At 47.8% G+C, this 16,011-nt stretch overlaps 1 protein-coding gene across 5 annotated transcripts in view; it reads right to left on the bottom strand.

The window, feature by feature from the left end:
• The window catches only part of MYO7A (myosin VIIA), a 108,150-nt gene that overhangs the window by 20,319 nt on the left and 71,820 nt on the right, over positions 1-16,011 (bottom strand). For all 5 annotated transcript variants that reach the window (XM_056328325.1, XM_056328324.1, XM_056328327.1 and 2 more), the window contains 11 exons: positions 15,846-15,938; positions 14,080-14,174; positions 12,848-12,932; positions 11,738-11,956; positions 11,463-11,570; positions 10,698-10,907; positions 9,945-10,148; positions 8,946-9,122; positions 7,090-7,179; positions 5,680-5,807; positions 4,168-4,294 (listed from right to left, as the gene is read on the bottom strand). In XM_056328325.1, coding sequence (XP_056184300.1) covers positions 4,168-4,294; positions 5,680-5,807; positions 7,090-7,179; positions 8,946-9,122; positions 9,945-10,148; positions 10,698-10,907; positions 11,463-11,570; positions 11,738-11,956; positions 12,848-12,932; positions 14,080-14,174; positions 15,846-15,938 — 1,536 coding nt within the window. The remainder of the gene's footprint in view (positions 1-4,167; positions 4,295-5,679; positions 5,808-7,089; positions 7,180-8,945; positions 9,123-9,944; positions 10,149-10,697; positions 10,908-11,462; positions 11,571-11,737; positions 11,957-12,847; positions 12,933-14,079; positions 14,175-15,845; positions 15,939-16,011) is intronic.

Below are 16,011 nucleotides of genomic sequence, written 5' to 3'. Positions count from 1 at the left end.
AGTCAGATTTAAAACTGCATTTTAGAAGACCCTAAACCAGAATTCAAAGCGCTTCACCATATGTTAAATGTGCAACCACATTACTGTAGAGAAAATGAAATCCAGTGACTTCCACAATACCAAAGATAATAAACTTAAAAATAGTACATAAATATCTTGGCCAAAAAGGTAGCTAAGACTAATAGTTATGTAAAACTTCTTTTTTTTGAAAAAAATAAAGATAGAGAGTTCTCTGAATGGTACTACATAGCTGTTCCTTCAGTAACACAGACTGCTCTATAACACTGTCCGCCCATAAATAAAATGGGTAGAGAGAAAGATATCTCTGTCAATCATAACTTGCAGAGATACTCTGAAGTAAGTAGGTAATACAGCCAAGTTATATGGATGGGAGCTGTTGCAAATGATTGCAAGCAGCTGATGCTGCGTAGAAGTGCAGTTTTAATTTTGCTGTTAATAACAAACCATGTAATTATATATTTTTTGTATTTCCCCTTCCTTGTGGTTGAACCTTCCCATGGAAGTCCGTTATTAACTGAAAGAAAGGTACAAAGAACTAATGTGTCTTGACCCATGCTTAGCATATGATGCAATAAAGGTGTCTAATGTGATTCAAAGCATGACTTTCATATCTGGGAGCAGGAAAACATATCAAAGACTGCCTCATTTTCAGCTAAATCCTTCTCAAAATGTTCAGTTCTAACTGACACTTTAAATCATCAGGTCATAGAATCGCAGAATGGTTTGGGTTGGAAGGGCCTTTCAAGACCATCTAGTTCCAGACCCCCTGCCAGGGGCAGAGCCCCCTCCCCCCAGCCCAGGCTGCTCCCAGCCCCGTCCAGCCTGGCCTTGAGCCCTGCCAGGGATGGGGCACCCACAGCTGCTCTGGGCAGCCTGGGCCAGCGCCTCGCCACCCTCACGGGGAAGGGTTTCTTCCTCATGTCCAACCTAAATCTCCCCTCTCTCAGCTTAAAGGTGTTCCCCCTTGTGCTATCACTACCAGCCTTTGTAAAAAACCCCTCCCCAGCTTCCTTGTTGGCCCCTTTAAGTACTGGAAGGCTGCTATATGGTCTCCCTGGAGTCTTCTCCAGGCTGAACAAACCCAACTCTCTCACCCTGTCTCCATAGGAAAGCTGCTCTAGCCCCTCTGATCATCACCATGGCCCTTCTCTGGACCTGCTGCAACAGGTCCATGTCCTTCTTAAGTTGGGGACCCCAGAGCTGGACACAGCACTGCAGGGGGGTCTCATCAGAGCGGAGCAGAGGGGCAGAAACCCCTCCCTCAGCCTGCTGGCCACGCTGCTTTTGATACAGCCCAGGACATGGATGGCTTTCTGGGCTGCAAACACATGTTCCTGAGTCATGCTGAGCTTCTTGTTAACCAGCACTCTCAAGGCCTTCTCCTCAGCACTGCTCTCAATCCATTCTCCACCCAGCCTGTGTTTGTGCTTGGGATTGCCCCAACCCATGTACAGGACCCTGCACTTGGCCTCGTTGAACTCAATGAGGTTTGCATGGGCCCACCTCTCCAGCCTGTCAAGGTCCCCCTGGATGGCATCCCATCTCTTCTAGCCTGCAGACCCCACCGCACAGCTTGGGGTCATCAGCAAACTTGCTGAGTGTGCATCCATGCCACTGACAAAGATGTTGAACATATGCCGACCCCTGAAGAATGCCACTCATCACTGGTCTCCACCTGGACATTGAGTCTTACTCTTGTAAGTTTGTGGAAAAAATTCCAGGCACAACAGTCTCATGAAAGTCCTCATTTCCCGCCCCACCCCCACCCCCCCACCCCACCCCCCCGCCCCCAATATTGCCGTTATTAAAGGTAGAGTCTAGAGGTTTCAGGAGAAAAGTAACCAGAAGTCTGATGCAACACTCACTGCATGGAAGAGTACAGGAAAGTAGTACTAAGAGATATTTACCCTTACATACTCTTTTTCTTTCTGTTAAAATGGTGGATAATTACTGCTAAATGAGAAGTTAGGGCATCAGTTGAAAAAGATGTGAGGTTAACAAAATATTATCTAGCTAACTGGCTGATGGCCAATGCATGGCTATCATACATTCAATGGTAGCTATTGCATGGTTAAAGCAGTAGTTAGTGAAATACTAAATCAGATTGTGGATGGCTCATGAAAACATGGTACTAACAGATTAAGAGTCTGAGAATAAGGTCTGGCACTGACATGGAGTTTGTCTCCCAGCCAAGAACAGACTGGACTAGGTGGTATCAGTTAATGTAGCTTCAAAACAAAAGAGTTCACTGATTTTCAACAAATTTTGGAATATTCCTCTGCTTTTCACAAAACAAAAAATTAGTCTGGATGGGAACATATGTGGCTTGGGGGTGTTTCATCAGGACAATGCTTTATCTTAAAATACAACATTTAAGCTGGAAGGTGTCACTGATGTCCCCATGGGTAACTACAGTGGCTTCAGAGGAGCTCCAAGACATTGCCCAGGTCACTGCCTGCATGTTTTTTGTAAGACTGGGGCCTTGATAGGTAACCACAGTGTGGGCTGCTGCAAGTGTTGTTTGCACTGATACTCGAGAAGCTTCAGTCACCACAGGCTGCCTACCATCTCCAATAGCTCAAGGTGCAGAAGGGTGATGAATAAGGGCAGTATTAGTATAAACGCTCTCCAGAGCTGTTGGGAATATTGCCACATATTTCAGCATTGACCATAACTTTGGGCAGAGGTACATGTGAAACACTGGCACAGGCTGCCCAGAGAGGCGGTAGATGCCCCATCCCTGGAAACATTCAAGGTCAGGTTGGACGGGGCTCTGAGCAACCTTATCTAGTTGAAGATGTCCCTGCCTGTGGCAGGGGAGTTGGACTAGATGACCTATAAAGGGCCGTTCCAACCCAAACCATTCTTTGATTCTACAGTTCTATGATTGCCTGAGTCTCCAGAGCTACCCATAAATTATTGCTGAGAAGTGCTTCACTCACCTAAAATAATCTTCCGCTATTAAAGATTTAAACCTCCACAATCTCCTGTGGCATACTTTCTCAGATCTCATTTCCAGACATAATTTAATTTTCTGCCACTTTGCCAGTGATTTATCTGCTTAATTAGATTTCATATTGTCAAGGTCTGGCAATGAAGGAGGGATTTCTATTCTTGGCTTCAGGACTGAGGAGTACCTGATCTGATATCTATGGAAATTAATGGAACATCTTTATCTCCAGCAGGCTTTGGAGCAGGTCCAGCCTCCAACATTCAAAGATCTGAGAGGGACAAAGGAGGTCTTTTTTCACGGCAAAGCAAAGACACAGTGCTAAGCCCTTTGCCCTGAGCTCGCTAAAGTCTTAGGCATGGGATTAACATAAGCAGTGTAGTGGGTGTAAGTAAAGACTTGAGGTGTGTAACTCATTTGGAAGGCAGACTGTTCAAACCTAGGCAACAAAACAAAACCCAGAAAAAAAAAAAAGAAAAACCTTAAAACCAACCTGATTTAGCATCTCCTACTGACTTCAGTCCTGCTGACCCACAGTGCTTCTGAAGCCATACTACATGTCATCTCTTATGTGGCAGTTGAGAGCTGGATGTTTTCAGTGTGACACACAGTGGGGCTAGTTGTAGCATGCAGAGAGCAACTATGCAAACATACTTCCAGGTAAATTAAACCCTTCCCTTTCTATGTGCATTTTTTTATATTAAGTTATATTTATAATTAGCTGTGCAGTACTATTCCTTGCCAATTTTGTTAGAGTACATGCCTGAGGTCATACTGCCAGTCAGTAGATGCTTGAATGAATGCATAGACTTTAGCATGCAAAAAATAGGGGAGAAATGTGGGCTATTCGGGGTGTACAAATTCCACTTGCAGCCCCCCACAATCAACCTTGCTGCCAGAAGTCACTTAATCACACATCTGCAGTGCAGGAGGCATCATCTGAGCTGGTTGTCTACATTCCCTCTAAAGTCACAGAAAAGAACGGGTCACTTCTCAGGAGTGACTCATCAGATCCGCTTTAGACTTTGAACCTGGGATCATGCACACTTTCCTTAGGAACTGTCATTTTCATTCCTGGCGAAGATATAGACCAGGACATCCTCTACTGTGAAACCAAACAGAAAAGCTGGTCCAATGGATGGAAAAGAAAATACATTAGCCGATAATTCATGAGACAAATATCACCTACAACTTACCTTCACAAACTTCTCAGAAGGGGCAAAACATCCCACACAGAGGGACATCAGGATCCAACCCCTGGCGTGGCTGCTTTTGGATGGGTTCTGGGTCAGTTGCTTGCAGATTTGACAATAGATTTCATCCCTGCAGTAGGAATGAAGAAAGCATTAAGAGTTAACGAGGTGATGGTTTTCCACAGGAACAGAAAGAGACAGACCCTGTCTGCCTGTGATTGATAGCTAAAATTTCATTTTAGCATTGCAAGGATATTAAATTAACTGCCCTGATGATGGTCACCCTGATTGATACAGTGTCTATAAAATGCCACCCACCACCAGTCCTGCAATGTCCACTGAGCATTCCCTGTGCTGCAGCTGAGATTCCCCACAGCTAACTGGCACTGCTTGGAGAAAGAGTGAAATAAAAGGGAGTCTCAGGGTTCAAGGAAGCTCAGTGTCACTGGATGAAGGAGTCTACTCTGCCTTCTTACAAAGATTTCCCAGTAATGCCAAAAGAGCCTCCTAAACTAACTGTCATAAGAAGGCTATCAGCTGAGAATCTTCATTCGCTGGCTGTCCCTCTTGAGACACCTGAAGTTGCTTTGTGGAAGTGTTGGGAACTATCACCTCCAGGGGAGGTCAAGGTTTGCCCAGCTCTTACCCAAACAGGCATGTACATTGACAGGTATCTCAATTTAGAATGTAATGTCCATGTTTGATATTTAACCTTTAAGCTTAAGTTCTTTAAGCTTTAACTTTTAACCTTAGTTCTCCACATGCAAAAGAAGGGATAACAGTACTTCCTCGCCTACATGGGAGGCAACAAAAATGTTAGCCAACCTGTTACGCTGACAAACACCATGGGAAAGCCCATGGGACACTATCAGGTCTGCCTTCAGAGAAGATTTTGTGCAGAAAAGTAACACTAAGAGTTTCATGCTGAACTGGGAGGATAAAATGAAAATGAGAGAAGCTGGTTATCAGATAAGGATGCTCGCCATGTTCTGGGACTACACAGGTAAGTGTGAGTGAAAAGTGTGAGACTACATAAAAAAGGACACATTGTATACGTTATGACACACACACACAGAAATAAGCTAAACCAAAGATGTTCCAGTAGCCTTAATTTGGCACTTTCCAATTTTTGAATGTTTAATTTAGCAATTGAAATGATTTTGAGTTTTTTATTAGTGTACCATTAAAAGCAATCACACAAACAAAAGAGACCTAATGGTTAAATGGGAAAAAAAAGGGTAGTGAACAAGAATGAGTATTAAAAAACACCCAGTCCAGTAGCTGCTATCACTTTCAGAAGCATTTGATTCCTTCTGTGTGGTCTTTCCACCCAGCCTGATACAGATCATGAACAAGATCCAGCCCAGCCCGTATTATACAACACAACCAGAAAAATGATAGAAGAACTTCTTGAAGCCACACAGAGTAGCAAAATCATTTGAATAGCTCAAGAAAAGCTCAAGGAAGAAGGAATGAAAAGAATGGCATGTTCATGCCTATGTCTTGATTTCTAACCTTAAGGCTGGCCTGAGGATGCCATTACCAATAATGAAATGGAGCTTCTCCAGGTTGGAGGTGGGTCGGTCTTCGAGCATGCTATTTCCCTGTAGCGTAGACTCACCATCGTGAAGTCTTTTTGTCACCTGCCAACCAGACATATTGCTCCCTTTCAGTACAGCCAGTTACTATGGTCCCCCCCCTCCCCAGTCCCAAACGTGTGGTGCTCCCCCAGAAGGACTCCTCCACCAGCCAGGAGGGGTCTTAGAAGTTCTTCAGTCTAGTACTTGAACAGCAATGGGAGGGTTTGACTTTGTTGGCTTTAATCACATATGGATGAAGCTGAAAATGGTCCTGTCTAGTCACACTCCCACCTGCTTGGTCCTTGCCCAGGGTTTCTACAATGGCAGCCTTGCATCCCAGCTCTGAGGTGGTCCAGCAGCTGGGAGAGGGCCACCAAGGATCTTTGGAATAACCCCAGCTTATTGACAAGGAGAACTTGTCCCTTTAACTCAGTAATATTAAAAAAATCATTAAAATACTGACAGAATGAACCCACTCCCCATGCTAATGAGGCAGCTGAAAGCACATAAGCATGGTGCTGTTTGTGGAAACAGGGATGGCGTTCGTGCACCTACCAGCTCTCTGCCTCAGCTAGTCAACCCAGTCTCCATGTGGAGACACTGGAGAAAGATGGGCATTTCTAGAGCATGTTCAGAGCCACCATAGGGTAAGCTGGGTTGGGTCCTATTTCTTCCCACTGACCCTAAAGGGAAGGAGGGTGACTCTGTCAGAGAGCAATCTTCATGCTCTCAAGCAGCTATAGCCAGGCAAGATGGTGCCTACTCTGGAAGCAGACATGGCAGTGTGTAAAAGAAGACTGAATGCATGTCTTTGCATTGCTTTCATCCTCCCCACCCGATATTTATTACTCCTCACTCTTTTGAGATGGGATTTTTGAAAGGTCTCAGCTTGGGCTAACTGCTCCTGGGGGAGTTTTACCCCTGGCACTGGAGAGGAGCAGAGGGTGGATGGGTGAGCACATTTGGAGACCCCACCTCTGCTACCTATGCCACGGTGGAGGGAAGGAAGCTAAAAGCAGGGATAACATTCAGACCATTACAAAGTGGTGAGAGGTATCGGCAGCTGGATGGAGGGCTGTGAAAGAGGGGAGGGAAGGTGCTGGATGGATGGAGAACAGGAGCCGAGGGGAGGCCGGCGCGAGGTGCAGAATGACTCAAGGAGACACGGGAAGCCAACCTTTCCCCTTAAACACTCCTTAAATCTTTCAGGCAGAGAGACAGGTAGCGCCAAACCCAGAGCAGGGCTGGTTCTATGTTGTCTAGGGAAAAGCAGAAGAGAGTCAGAGAGGGCTGCAGACAATCCAACGGCACTTGTGCTGCCAGGCGGCCAAGCGTCTCCTCTCACCTCCTCCGTCAGTTTGGATTTCTTCTTGAGTGTTAAGGAGACCAGTTTGTGCCGCACACTGTTCTTCTTGTGCCCATCAATGTGAGTACTCTGCAAAGCAAGAGGTGTGGACATAACGTGGTGAGACACAGAGCCCTGCTGAGTACGCGCTTTCCCTGCCTCCCCTGGGCTTCTGCAAAAGACCATCAATCCTGGGCGGAGAGGGAGATATTTCAGAGGATGGGGGGAACCAGAAGTGTGGAGCCATATTCCCGTGCCCCTTGATAACCCAGGTCTGGCTCTGAATTTTGTAGATGCTCTCTAATCAACGAGCCTCCCTCAGATCAACGTTACATACTGGGGACATCTGAAACAAGTTATGTTGGCTACATGGCTGACTCCTACTCAGCCTGGGTCCACCCAGTTCTGCTGTATGACATTCAGGCTTGTTCCTACAGTGCAAATGAGATGAGCAAGATCACTCTGTGAGATGAGCCATTTGCATAGCAGGTATGCAAGCTGCAAGTCACCTAGCCTGGGATTCATGGGCAGGTAGTTACTCCTTGCAGTTTCATCACCAGTAGCCAGCTCTGTGCTCTATCAGATTTCCCAGAAGAATAAATTTGATGTGGGACAGACCCAGGCACTGGCTACATATCATCCAGTTACTGTTGGCTTACTACTTCTACATCAAATTTACATTGGCTGTGGAATTAAAATGGCATGGATAATCACTTTTTGACCCCCTCCCCCTTTTAAACAGCTTCGAAAAAAACTATAATTTTACACCAGATCAACACTTCGAGAGATCAAACCAAACCAGCTGTGATGGTTTATATCCATTATAAAGCCAAGTTGGTACTGTAAACCTGGATTTGCATATCATCACACTCAGGGTCAGGTCAGACCTCTCTGCACTGTTGTGCATTCTGCAAAGCAGATGTAAACACAGAGGAAAATGAGAGCTTAAATTTCCCTTCTTTTCTGTACTACCTGATGTCTCAACTGGACAAAACATGCCTCTTTGTAATAAACAAGCAAGAAACTACGGGTAGAAGGAATGAAAAGTGATTCTTGCTGTGTATTTTTACAGAATTACAATCTACATGAGGCTACTCTCCTCAGGTAATTCACTGAAAGTGCTGGATGATATCACCGTCTCTAAAACCTAGATTTATTAAATTACTTCTGCAAATGCCACAGGGGCTTGTCCAAACGTTATTACCGAAAATTTCTTGTAAACGCAACAGTGTCATTTAGAAAATGCCGATACCAGGTGGCATCTTGTCCTATTGAATAAAGCACTTGCCAAAGATGAAAGCATATCAGTGTCATGGATGGTAGTTTATCCAGAGCAATGTCTTATCTGGAAGAGTCCTAAGATGAAGTCCTCTAGTGACATCCCAGAATGCACTGAGGATGCAATACAGATTTATTTTTTTCTTGATTTCCACAGCTTAATCTCCCAGTAATTCTTTACTTCCTGCTCCAGGATTAAGGGCACATTTTTAATTTAGTCTCTTCTGACCCAGGGAAGATCAAGAAGAAATCCCCAAACAAGAGACCAATGACACAGGACGCTGCATTCCCCCCCTGCATTTCTGCCCTATAGGGTGCAGGGAGAGCTCAAAGCCCCATGAGAGATACCGTGGGAGGCATCCCCCCTACCATACTGCTGGGGAACATTCAGTTACTCCTGTGAAGAAGAAGGGACAGGATCAATACCTGACACATGGGACATTTGCCCTTTGTAGCCTAACTGCAAATAAAATAGACAAACTGATTGCCTGCAGCAAACCCCACAAGTTGTTCCTTTCTAACACATTTCAACATCCAACTCCTAACAACGGCGTCTCTTTTTCAACCGCAGCAGTTACCTCTCCTTCTCCCTGCAGAGCTTGAAGTTCTTTCTTATAGGTCTTCTTCCCAAGAGTCTCGTAGATTTTTGTCATCACTGGTATCTTCTCACCACCATCACTCATGGCTGTGTGGTATTTCGGCTCAGGGAAGTCTCCCATGAAACGGAGGATGGTGATCCATACAGCAAGTGCTGCCTATTTGAACGGAAAGTTACACCCCATTAGCTCACACTAGGGTAGTGAAGGGGGTGGTCAAGTCATGCTGAATCCATCAGGATCACCACTGTGGTCTCTCTGTACATCTACAGGAGGTGAAACACTTCCCTGAATCACACTCAACATTTTTGCCTGCAGCAGTCATGCATCTGAGCAAGCCGGGCAGGCTGGTGGCTGGGACCACAAGTTCAGGCTCTGCGTTCAAGCCATCATGACTGTGTTTATGCATGCTGCGAGAGGCTTCTTCTTGGCTAGGAGGTGCAAGCCTTAAGGAGGAGCAGCAACTGGCAACCCCTAACCCAGAGCAGAGGGGAAGGAGAACCGCAGAGAAGGCAAGCTCACGGCCAATGTAATGTCCATTATAGTCATGTAAGTTCAACACAGTTCTGCTCTTGTACTGCTGGCTATAGCACAAGTGTTTTTTCTCTGCTAGTTCTGCCCTGGCGTGTATGACAAGGTAAGAAGCAACTTTTCTAGCTGCTGAGTAGCAACTTTACAAGGAGCACTCGCTCAACAATTTTCATCGTCCATGCCTTGAGCCCAGAGAACTTCATTAATTGTCTTAACACAAACATCAAGGCACAGAGATGGACTCACCCCTCTAATGCTTGTTGTCTTGTCAGTGCTCAAAGCATGCTGGTGGGACCAGTGTCTACTGACACATGCAGCAGATGGGGGCTGTACTCCCCACCGAACCAGTGTATTCCAAAGGGAAACTGTTGGTGCCCTTTGGCTGAAGGGTTGCCCAGGCTTGCCCCAACCCACCCTGCCCTGCTCGAGGTTTTTCATCCCCTCCCTCACCAACTGGTCTCCTTCATCTTCATGGTACAAGAGAGGCTGCTTGAGAGGCCGGCGGATATAGGTGTGTGTTGTTGTGCCCTGGAAATACGTGGCAGCAAACTTGGCAAATTTGTACTCTGAGAGATCTTCCTCTTCTTCCTCAGGGAGAGGCAAAGCTGCATCCAGGTCCTCTTCCTCCAGCTCTTTCTGGGCTCGCTCAAGATCCTGGTGGGGAAGGACATGTCAGGCACTCAGCATGGCTTTGGATACTGAACTACCCTTTCCCTTCGGGCCTGACTCTTCTGTCTGACTTCCATCCCCAAAGGTAAAGCCAGCTGGAGGGAAAACTATGAAATACAACTCTGGAGCCCATGCAAATCACAAGTCCTGAAGGACATGCCTGTGCCCAGGAGTGTCCCCATAGCAGTCGGAGAAGCAAAAAGCATGGCCACATTCCTAGCATGGGGAAAGGGTGTCCAAGAGCTAAATGTTGTGAGCCTGTGATGAACCATGAAGGAAAATATCTCAAAGGTCAGAGGTCCTCAGTGATCTTATAGTGATACTGCTCTGCATTCCATAGCCCCAGAGAAAGCCTGCAGACTGCCTTCCTGTCCCCAGCCACAGCCCAGCAACCCTCTGGGGCCACACAGAAGAGCTTGGTCTTGAAGGAAGCCTTCAGAGACCCGCTTTTGTATTGCTGTACTCTCCCCTGATTCATTAACGTATTGCTAAAGCCTTTCATGTAAAAGACAGGCTCATGCATGTCTCCAGTACCTCAAAGCCATTGGGTGCCTGTCCTTCCTGGCCAGGCAGGGAGGATGTAGTCCCCAGGAATCCAAACATTTTGTCCACCATGTCTGAGTCATTCACTGGCTCATTGCGAGCTTTCTCCATTTTTTCTAACAGCTCTTTCTTCCGACGTGCCTCCTCCTTCTCCTTTACTTCTCTCTCTGCATCTTCCCGTGCCAGCTGGGCCAGACGTACCTGCAAGAGGACAAGTACAGTGACTGAACTGCTCCCTTTAAAGAGCTGGTGCTAAATTTTACAGGGCCTGGCTTTAGAAAGGCAGACTGCCTCGTGCTTGGGGTACTACCAGCATCATGACTTGGAGCAAATCAGTGACATGTCCATGCTTCAGTTCCCTAGCTGCAGAAGGACAAAGCAATAGCATTTTCTCATTCCTTAGTACCTGTTTAAGGGGCTTGTCTATGCACAGAGACTTTCACTGACCTTATTTTTTTCTTTTCTACAACAACCTTGTATGTGTACACACATGTAGAGTGTCCCAGTTCCCCCTTCAGCCTTTATACAATAGCAAAAGCAAGTGAATAATAACCATAATCTCTGGCATTCCTGTGCAGCAGATCAGAAATTCTGGAGCAGCTTCAAACTAGTTAGAGCACAGAGTAGTGAATTAAATACAAACCGCTCAAGCAGAGCAGAAATCCCTTAGATATTTTTGGCATTCCCTCCCAAAGAAGCAAAATCAGAGCAGGAAAACAGAGATGGAACCCCAGAAAGACATCAGTCCTTGCGTACTTGGTGCTTCTTTTCTGCTTCCTCTTTGGCTTTCTTGGCACTCATCTCCTTTCGGAGTCGTTCCTCCTCTGCCAGCCGAAGTTTCTCTGCTTCCAGGCGTCGATGGTACTGGGGGAGTAAACACAAGAGCCCTTCTGTTTAGGCATCCGATTCTTTGTGAAATTCTTTTTTGCTCTTTAAAAACCGATCCCAAGAGCATGTGATGCAGAAGTATGTTTACTTCCCCTCTCCCCACCTCCATTTTCCGTGACCAATCTCTCCTCCGTGGTACTTACTTCCCCTCGAAGGCGCTTATACAGCCTGCGGGCGATCATGCCCCGGGCATATGCCTGGACGGTGAGCACAGCCCAGAGGCGGTGGCGGAAAGCCCTACGGACCAGGTAGCCCCGGCATCGTGCCTGAAACTCGATGATCCGCCGGCGAGCCATATGGTACTGCTTGTGGAGCTTGCGGGATCGGTAGAGGGCCTGCAGTCTCAGGAAGCCGATCCGCATCTGCAAGAAGGAGCAGGATGAAACCACCCCACCACCCAGGAGCTCACCCAGCATAAGCAGATTTCCATGCTATAATCTTCTTGCATGGCTGTAAATAACAGCCGCTGAAATCAGCCCCCGCCAGGACAAGCCTTCGGGAGGGAGGTTCTCCAAGAGGGTGGAGAAATGAACCCCTTCAGCTGTGGCACTGATTCGGAGACCAGGAAAGACAAAGGCAGTTTCTTCCCCACTGAGTCCTATAGAGTTTCTGACTTTGAGAGCCCTCAGGAGGCCTGGCTGGTCATCTCAATGTAGCCACAAACTATGAGGGTTGCTCCCATGGAAGTCCACAATCTGCAGACCTCCTGCCTGACAGCCAAGCTTTTGTTTCATGGCAAAAGGCAGCATCCTGACCCACCTGGGAGTGGCTATTCATATCAAGTTTCAGGCTTGGAGGATGATATTGAGATACTTTAGACCCCAATGCATTTTCTGAATGACCTGCTGTTGGGTCAGAGCCAGCTGGGACAGGAAGAGAAGAAAGCCGTGGGCTGGGTTGGTGGGAAACCAAATTACGGTCCCACCTGCAGATGGAGTCTGTTTTTCAGGGGAAGCTGCTTTTAAGTTTTCAGTCACCTGGAGACTAGGGGAAGACTTTTAGAACCCCAAGTGACCAGTTGGTGCAATGGACACCTAACTCATGGGGAAAAGGACAACTAGAAGGTGGTCAGGTACTCTCTTCCATGAGAAGGCAAAGCAGCAAAAGCAAACCTCCATGCATTGCTCCAACCAATAAAAGCCAACCCAAACCCCTCCTACACTCAGTGGGGCGTTTTGAGCCAGAAAACTCTTTTATGACCCAGCTGAAAGAGGTAGGAAGGCAGAGGTGTGAGGATGCACCCCTGTACTTACAGCACCATAGTTCTTCCTGCAGTTATGTCCACGCCAGTATCTCTGAATCATGAGGACTGAATTTCTCACTTTCAGGAAATTGGACCTGCAAAGGCATTTCAATCACTTGCCTCGGCGGTTTGGCCGCAAGTTATCATCATCTTCTGGGCCTCATTCTTTGGAGATTTGAAAGTGATCAGCCAGGTAGAGTAAACACTGAATTTTAGGCCTGAAAAAGTCTCCTCCCCCAGCTCTCCTTGCTTTCATAAAACGATCTGTAGGGGCTCTCTCTGACAGGTCTCTGCAGGCAGATTCTGCCAGGCGATGGGAATGGGCAGAGCAGAAGATGCTGGGAATGGTCCCCTCCTTCCCCCCACCTGGGACCCTCCTCTCGCCTCTAAAACCTCTTCCCAGTGTGCTCTCCCCACTTCGATTCTAACACCTGAGAATGGATTTAATCTCACCCAAATGATCAAGAGCAAACTTCGGCCACACCACCCTGCTGCTCCCATTCTTCTTAGCCTGGCTTGATTCTACCTGTAGACACCTTGGAGACAATTTTTTTTGTAAGGGCTTGAGGGTCTTGCTAGGATTACTGTGGGAAAGATTGCTGAGTTATTTAGCATCTGCCCTTTCTGCAAAACCTAAGGTACAACCTGAGTCGCAGCCATGGCTTGGACAGTCAAAAAGCACAAAGCCCCAAGAATGTCCCTTCTCTGTGGGTGAAGCTGGCCCTTGGTTGTGGCTCCCCCTCTTCTTCCACAACGGCGCTATGAGCTCTCCAAGGCTACCTACCCTCCTCCCAGGTCTGGCAACTGAGTTGCAAAAAGGAGAGTCCTGAACCCCTTTGGCCTTTGGGACAGCAACATTACTCACAGTGGATGACCCTGTGGTCCCATTGCAGACTTGTGGGGATCCTCATACTGGAGGCTCAGCTGAGCCTTCAGCAGGCTCAGAGTCCTACTGCTGCAGTGTCATAGCAAACATCAGCCCCCCTGAAGACCACACTGAACAGGGACAGAAGATTCTATTCCATCCATGTTTGAAGCAGATAACACAGTTTTCCTCGTTTCCTCTACAGTTTTCTCACAATACTTGACGCTCCTGAGTGCCAACACACCAGGGCTCCCCCCTCCCCAGATGCAGACAGGGCAGGTGGGCACCCAGGGAGTGATGCATCCCCTAGGGGCTGCTTGCTGGGTGACACATCCCACGTAGCCCACTTCTCATTTGGCAGTGGGGCTCACACCTACCTGTCTTTAAACCCACGGACCACCTTCTGGATAAGGATGACTTTGTCTGTGATGGCCTTGTCTCTCTCAATCTCCAGCAGCATGTCGTGGTGGTCCTGTGGGAGGAAGTGACACAGCACTCATGCCTCAAGCTTTCCATCTGCCTGACGTGGCAGGAGAGGTGGCACAAGGCCCTTCCCCAGAGGAAATGTCCAAAAAAACCCTCTTGGGACATTTTACATCCCAAGTATCACCCCACCTACTCGCTGGGGAAATCCTAACAAACCCTAGTGATCTGCTGCCTTCATCCCCAAATGAACCAGAGCATCCAAAAGCTGTGTATGCAGTACTTGATAGTTTGGAAACAACCAAATTGCGTTGCTTTGCCATGCAGAGCTCCCTGATAGTGCTGTCAGCCATGGGAGCAGTTCCCAGGAGCATGGGACACATTTGGGAACAAACTTCAGGCTGCCTGAGTCCCATCACTCCCACTAGCCAAGGCTGCAATGCCTCCATACCCTAAGGGCAAAACAGCTCCTTGAAACACTGACTTTCCTTGAGCATGCACCAGTCCAAGCTTTCTGCTGATTCCTCTCACCCTGTTTGTAACTCGGCTTTCTTTCCCGGCTGCGGCATGCTGAGCCCTGCCGTGCTGGGTGCCGCAGGGGCAGCTCCATGCGTTTCCTGCTTTGCTCGACCTCACGCAGCCCTCGGGGCCTCCCAGTTTCTCCATTTCCTGCCCTGACAGCTGCGAGATTGTGATAACAGGCTCTAGAAAGAGCCGCTAGTGGGAACAGCATCTAGGGAAGAGATGGGGGTGTTCACACTGGTGATGGGGTTGAGGGTAAATTTCAATATAAGCAGTCAGGGTTTACCACTGAGGTTTGCCTTCAAGAGAAGCCTTTGCTTCCAGCCTGGCTCCAGCTCAGCTTCACCTTTCCAGAGAAACGCAGGAATGGGTTTTGTAAGGAGCGGTGAGCATGAATGGGGTGGCAGTGCCGGGCTGCTCTGTGTCAGCCAGAATGATGCAGAGAGGGAGGCTGCAGGCACATCTTGGGTGGTGCAAGGATGTGCTGAAAGCAAAGTGAGACTGGTGTGCTCTCAGTTCCTCTCTCTGCAGGGCTCTGCATAAACATTCTTCCTGCTGTTTCTGTGCTTTTTGGGCGAAGATAGGAGATGAGGTTGAGCAGCTCAGTGTCACAGCACTATCCAAACTATCATGCTGCAACAAGGTCTTTCACCATCTCATACCAGCATACTCTTCATGCCAGTCCCTCTGCTGCCGCCTTCTCATCTCACCTCATCCAGGGCATGTGTTCTCCCTTCTCTTGCTTCTTCCTCTCTCACCTTCTTCCTCAGCTGCTCTCTCTTCATTGGCTCCCAACCACTTAACAGAACCAACCACAGCTGCACCTTATCTACATCGGCCAACTCACTGCCCCTGAAGCCAACTCATAGCTGTATGTTATCAATGCTAATTAACCCAGCTGCATTCCTCTACAGCTCAGCGCAGGAGGGAAAAGGCCGTGTGCTGTATGTGACTCTTCCTGTGTCCGTATGGGTACATGCATACATCAGTGCTGGCAGTATCAGGGCTTCCTCCTGCCCGCTGTTTCCCAAGCCAGCCCCAAATATCCTGCCTTGGCCCATGCCTTACCCACTGCCACACAAGCCCAGGAGGGGCTGACTGTGGGTAAAGGTCAAGTCTTGTGATGGAAAGGGAGTGGCAGGAGACCCCTTCACAGGCAAGGGTTCCAGATGGCAGGGGGATTTGGAAAACCACCTACCTTCAGGAATATTTTTGTCTTGCCAATCTGCCAGTCACCATCCTTCCCGAGCACTGCTTCAGCAATGCGCTGGCATGTCCCACGCAGGTCGCCCTGGTAGGAGAGGGGATGGGATTCACCAGGACCAGCCTCACCAATTGCTCCTCCCAAGCCCAGTGGGGACCTT

The sequence above is a fragment of the Falco biarmicus genome, chromosome 2 (assembly GCF_023638135.1).
Source record: "Falco biarmicus isolate bFalBia1 chromosome 2, bFalBia1.pri, whole genome shotgun sequence".
NCBI lineage: Eukaryota > Metazoa > Chordata > Aves > Falconiformes > Falconidae > Falco > Falco biarmicus.
This window is presented reverse-complemented; position numbering and strand designations above follow the sequence as displayed.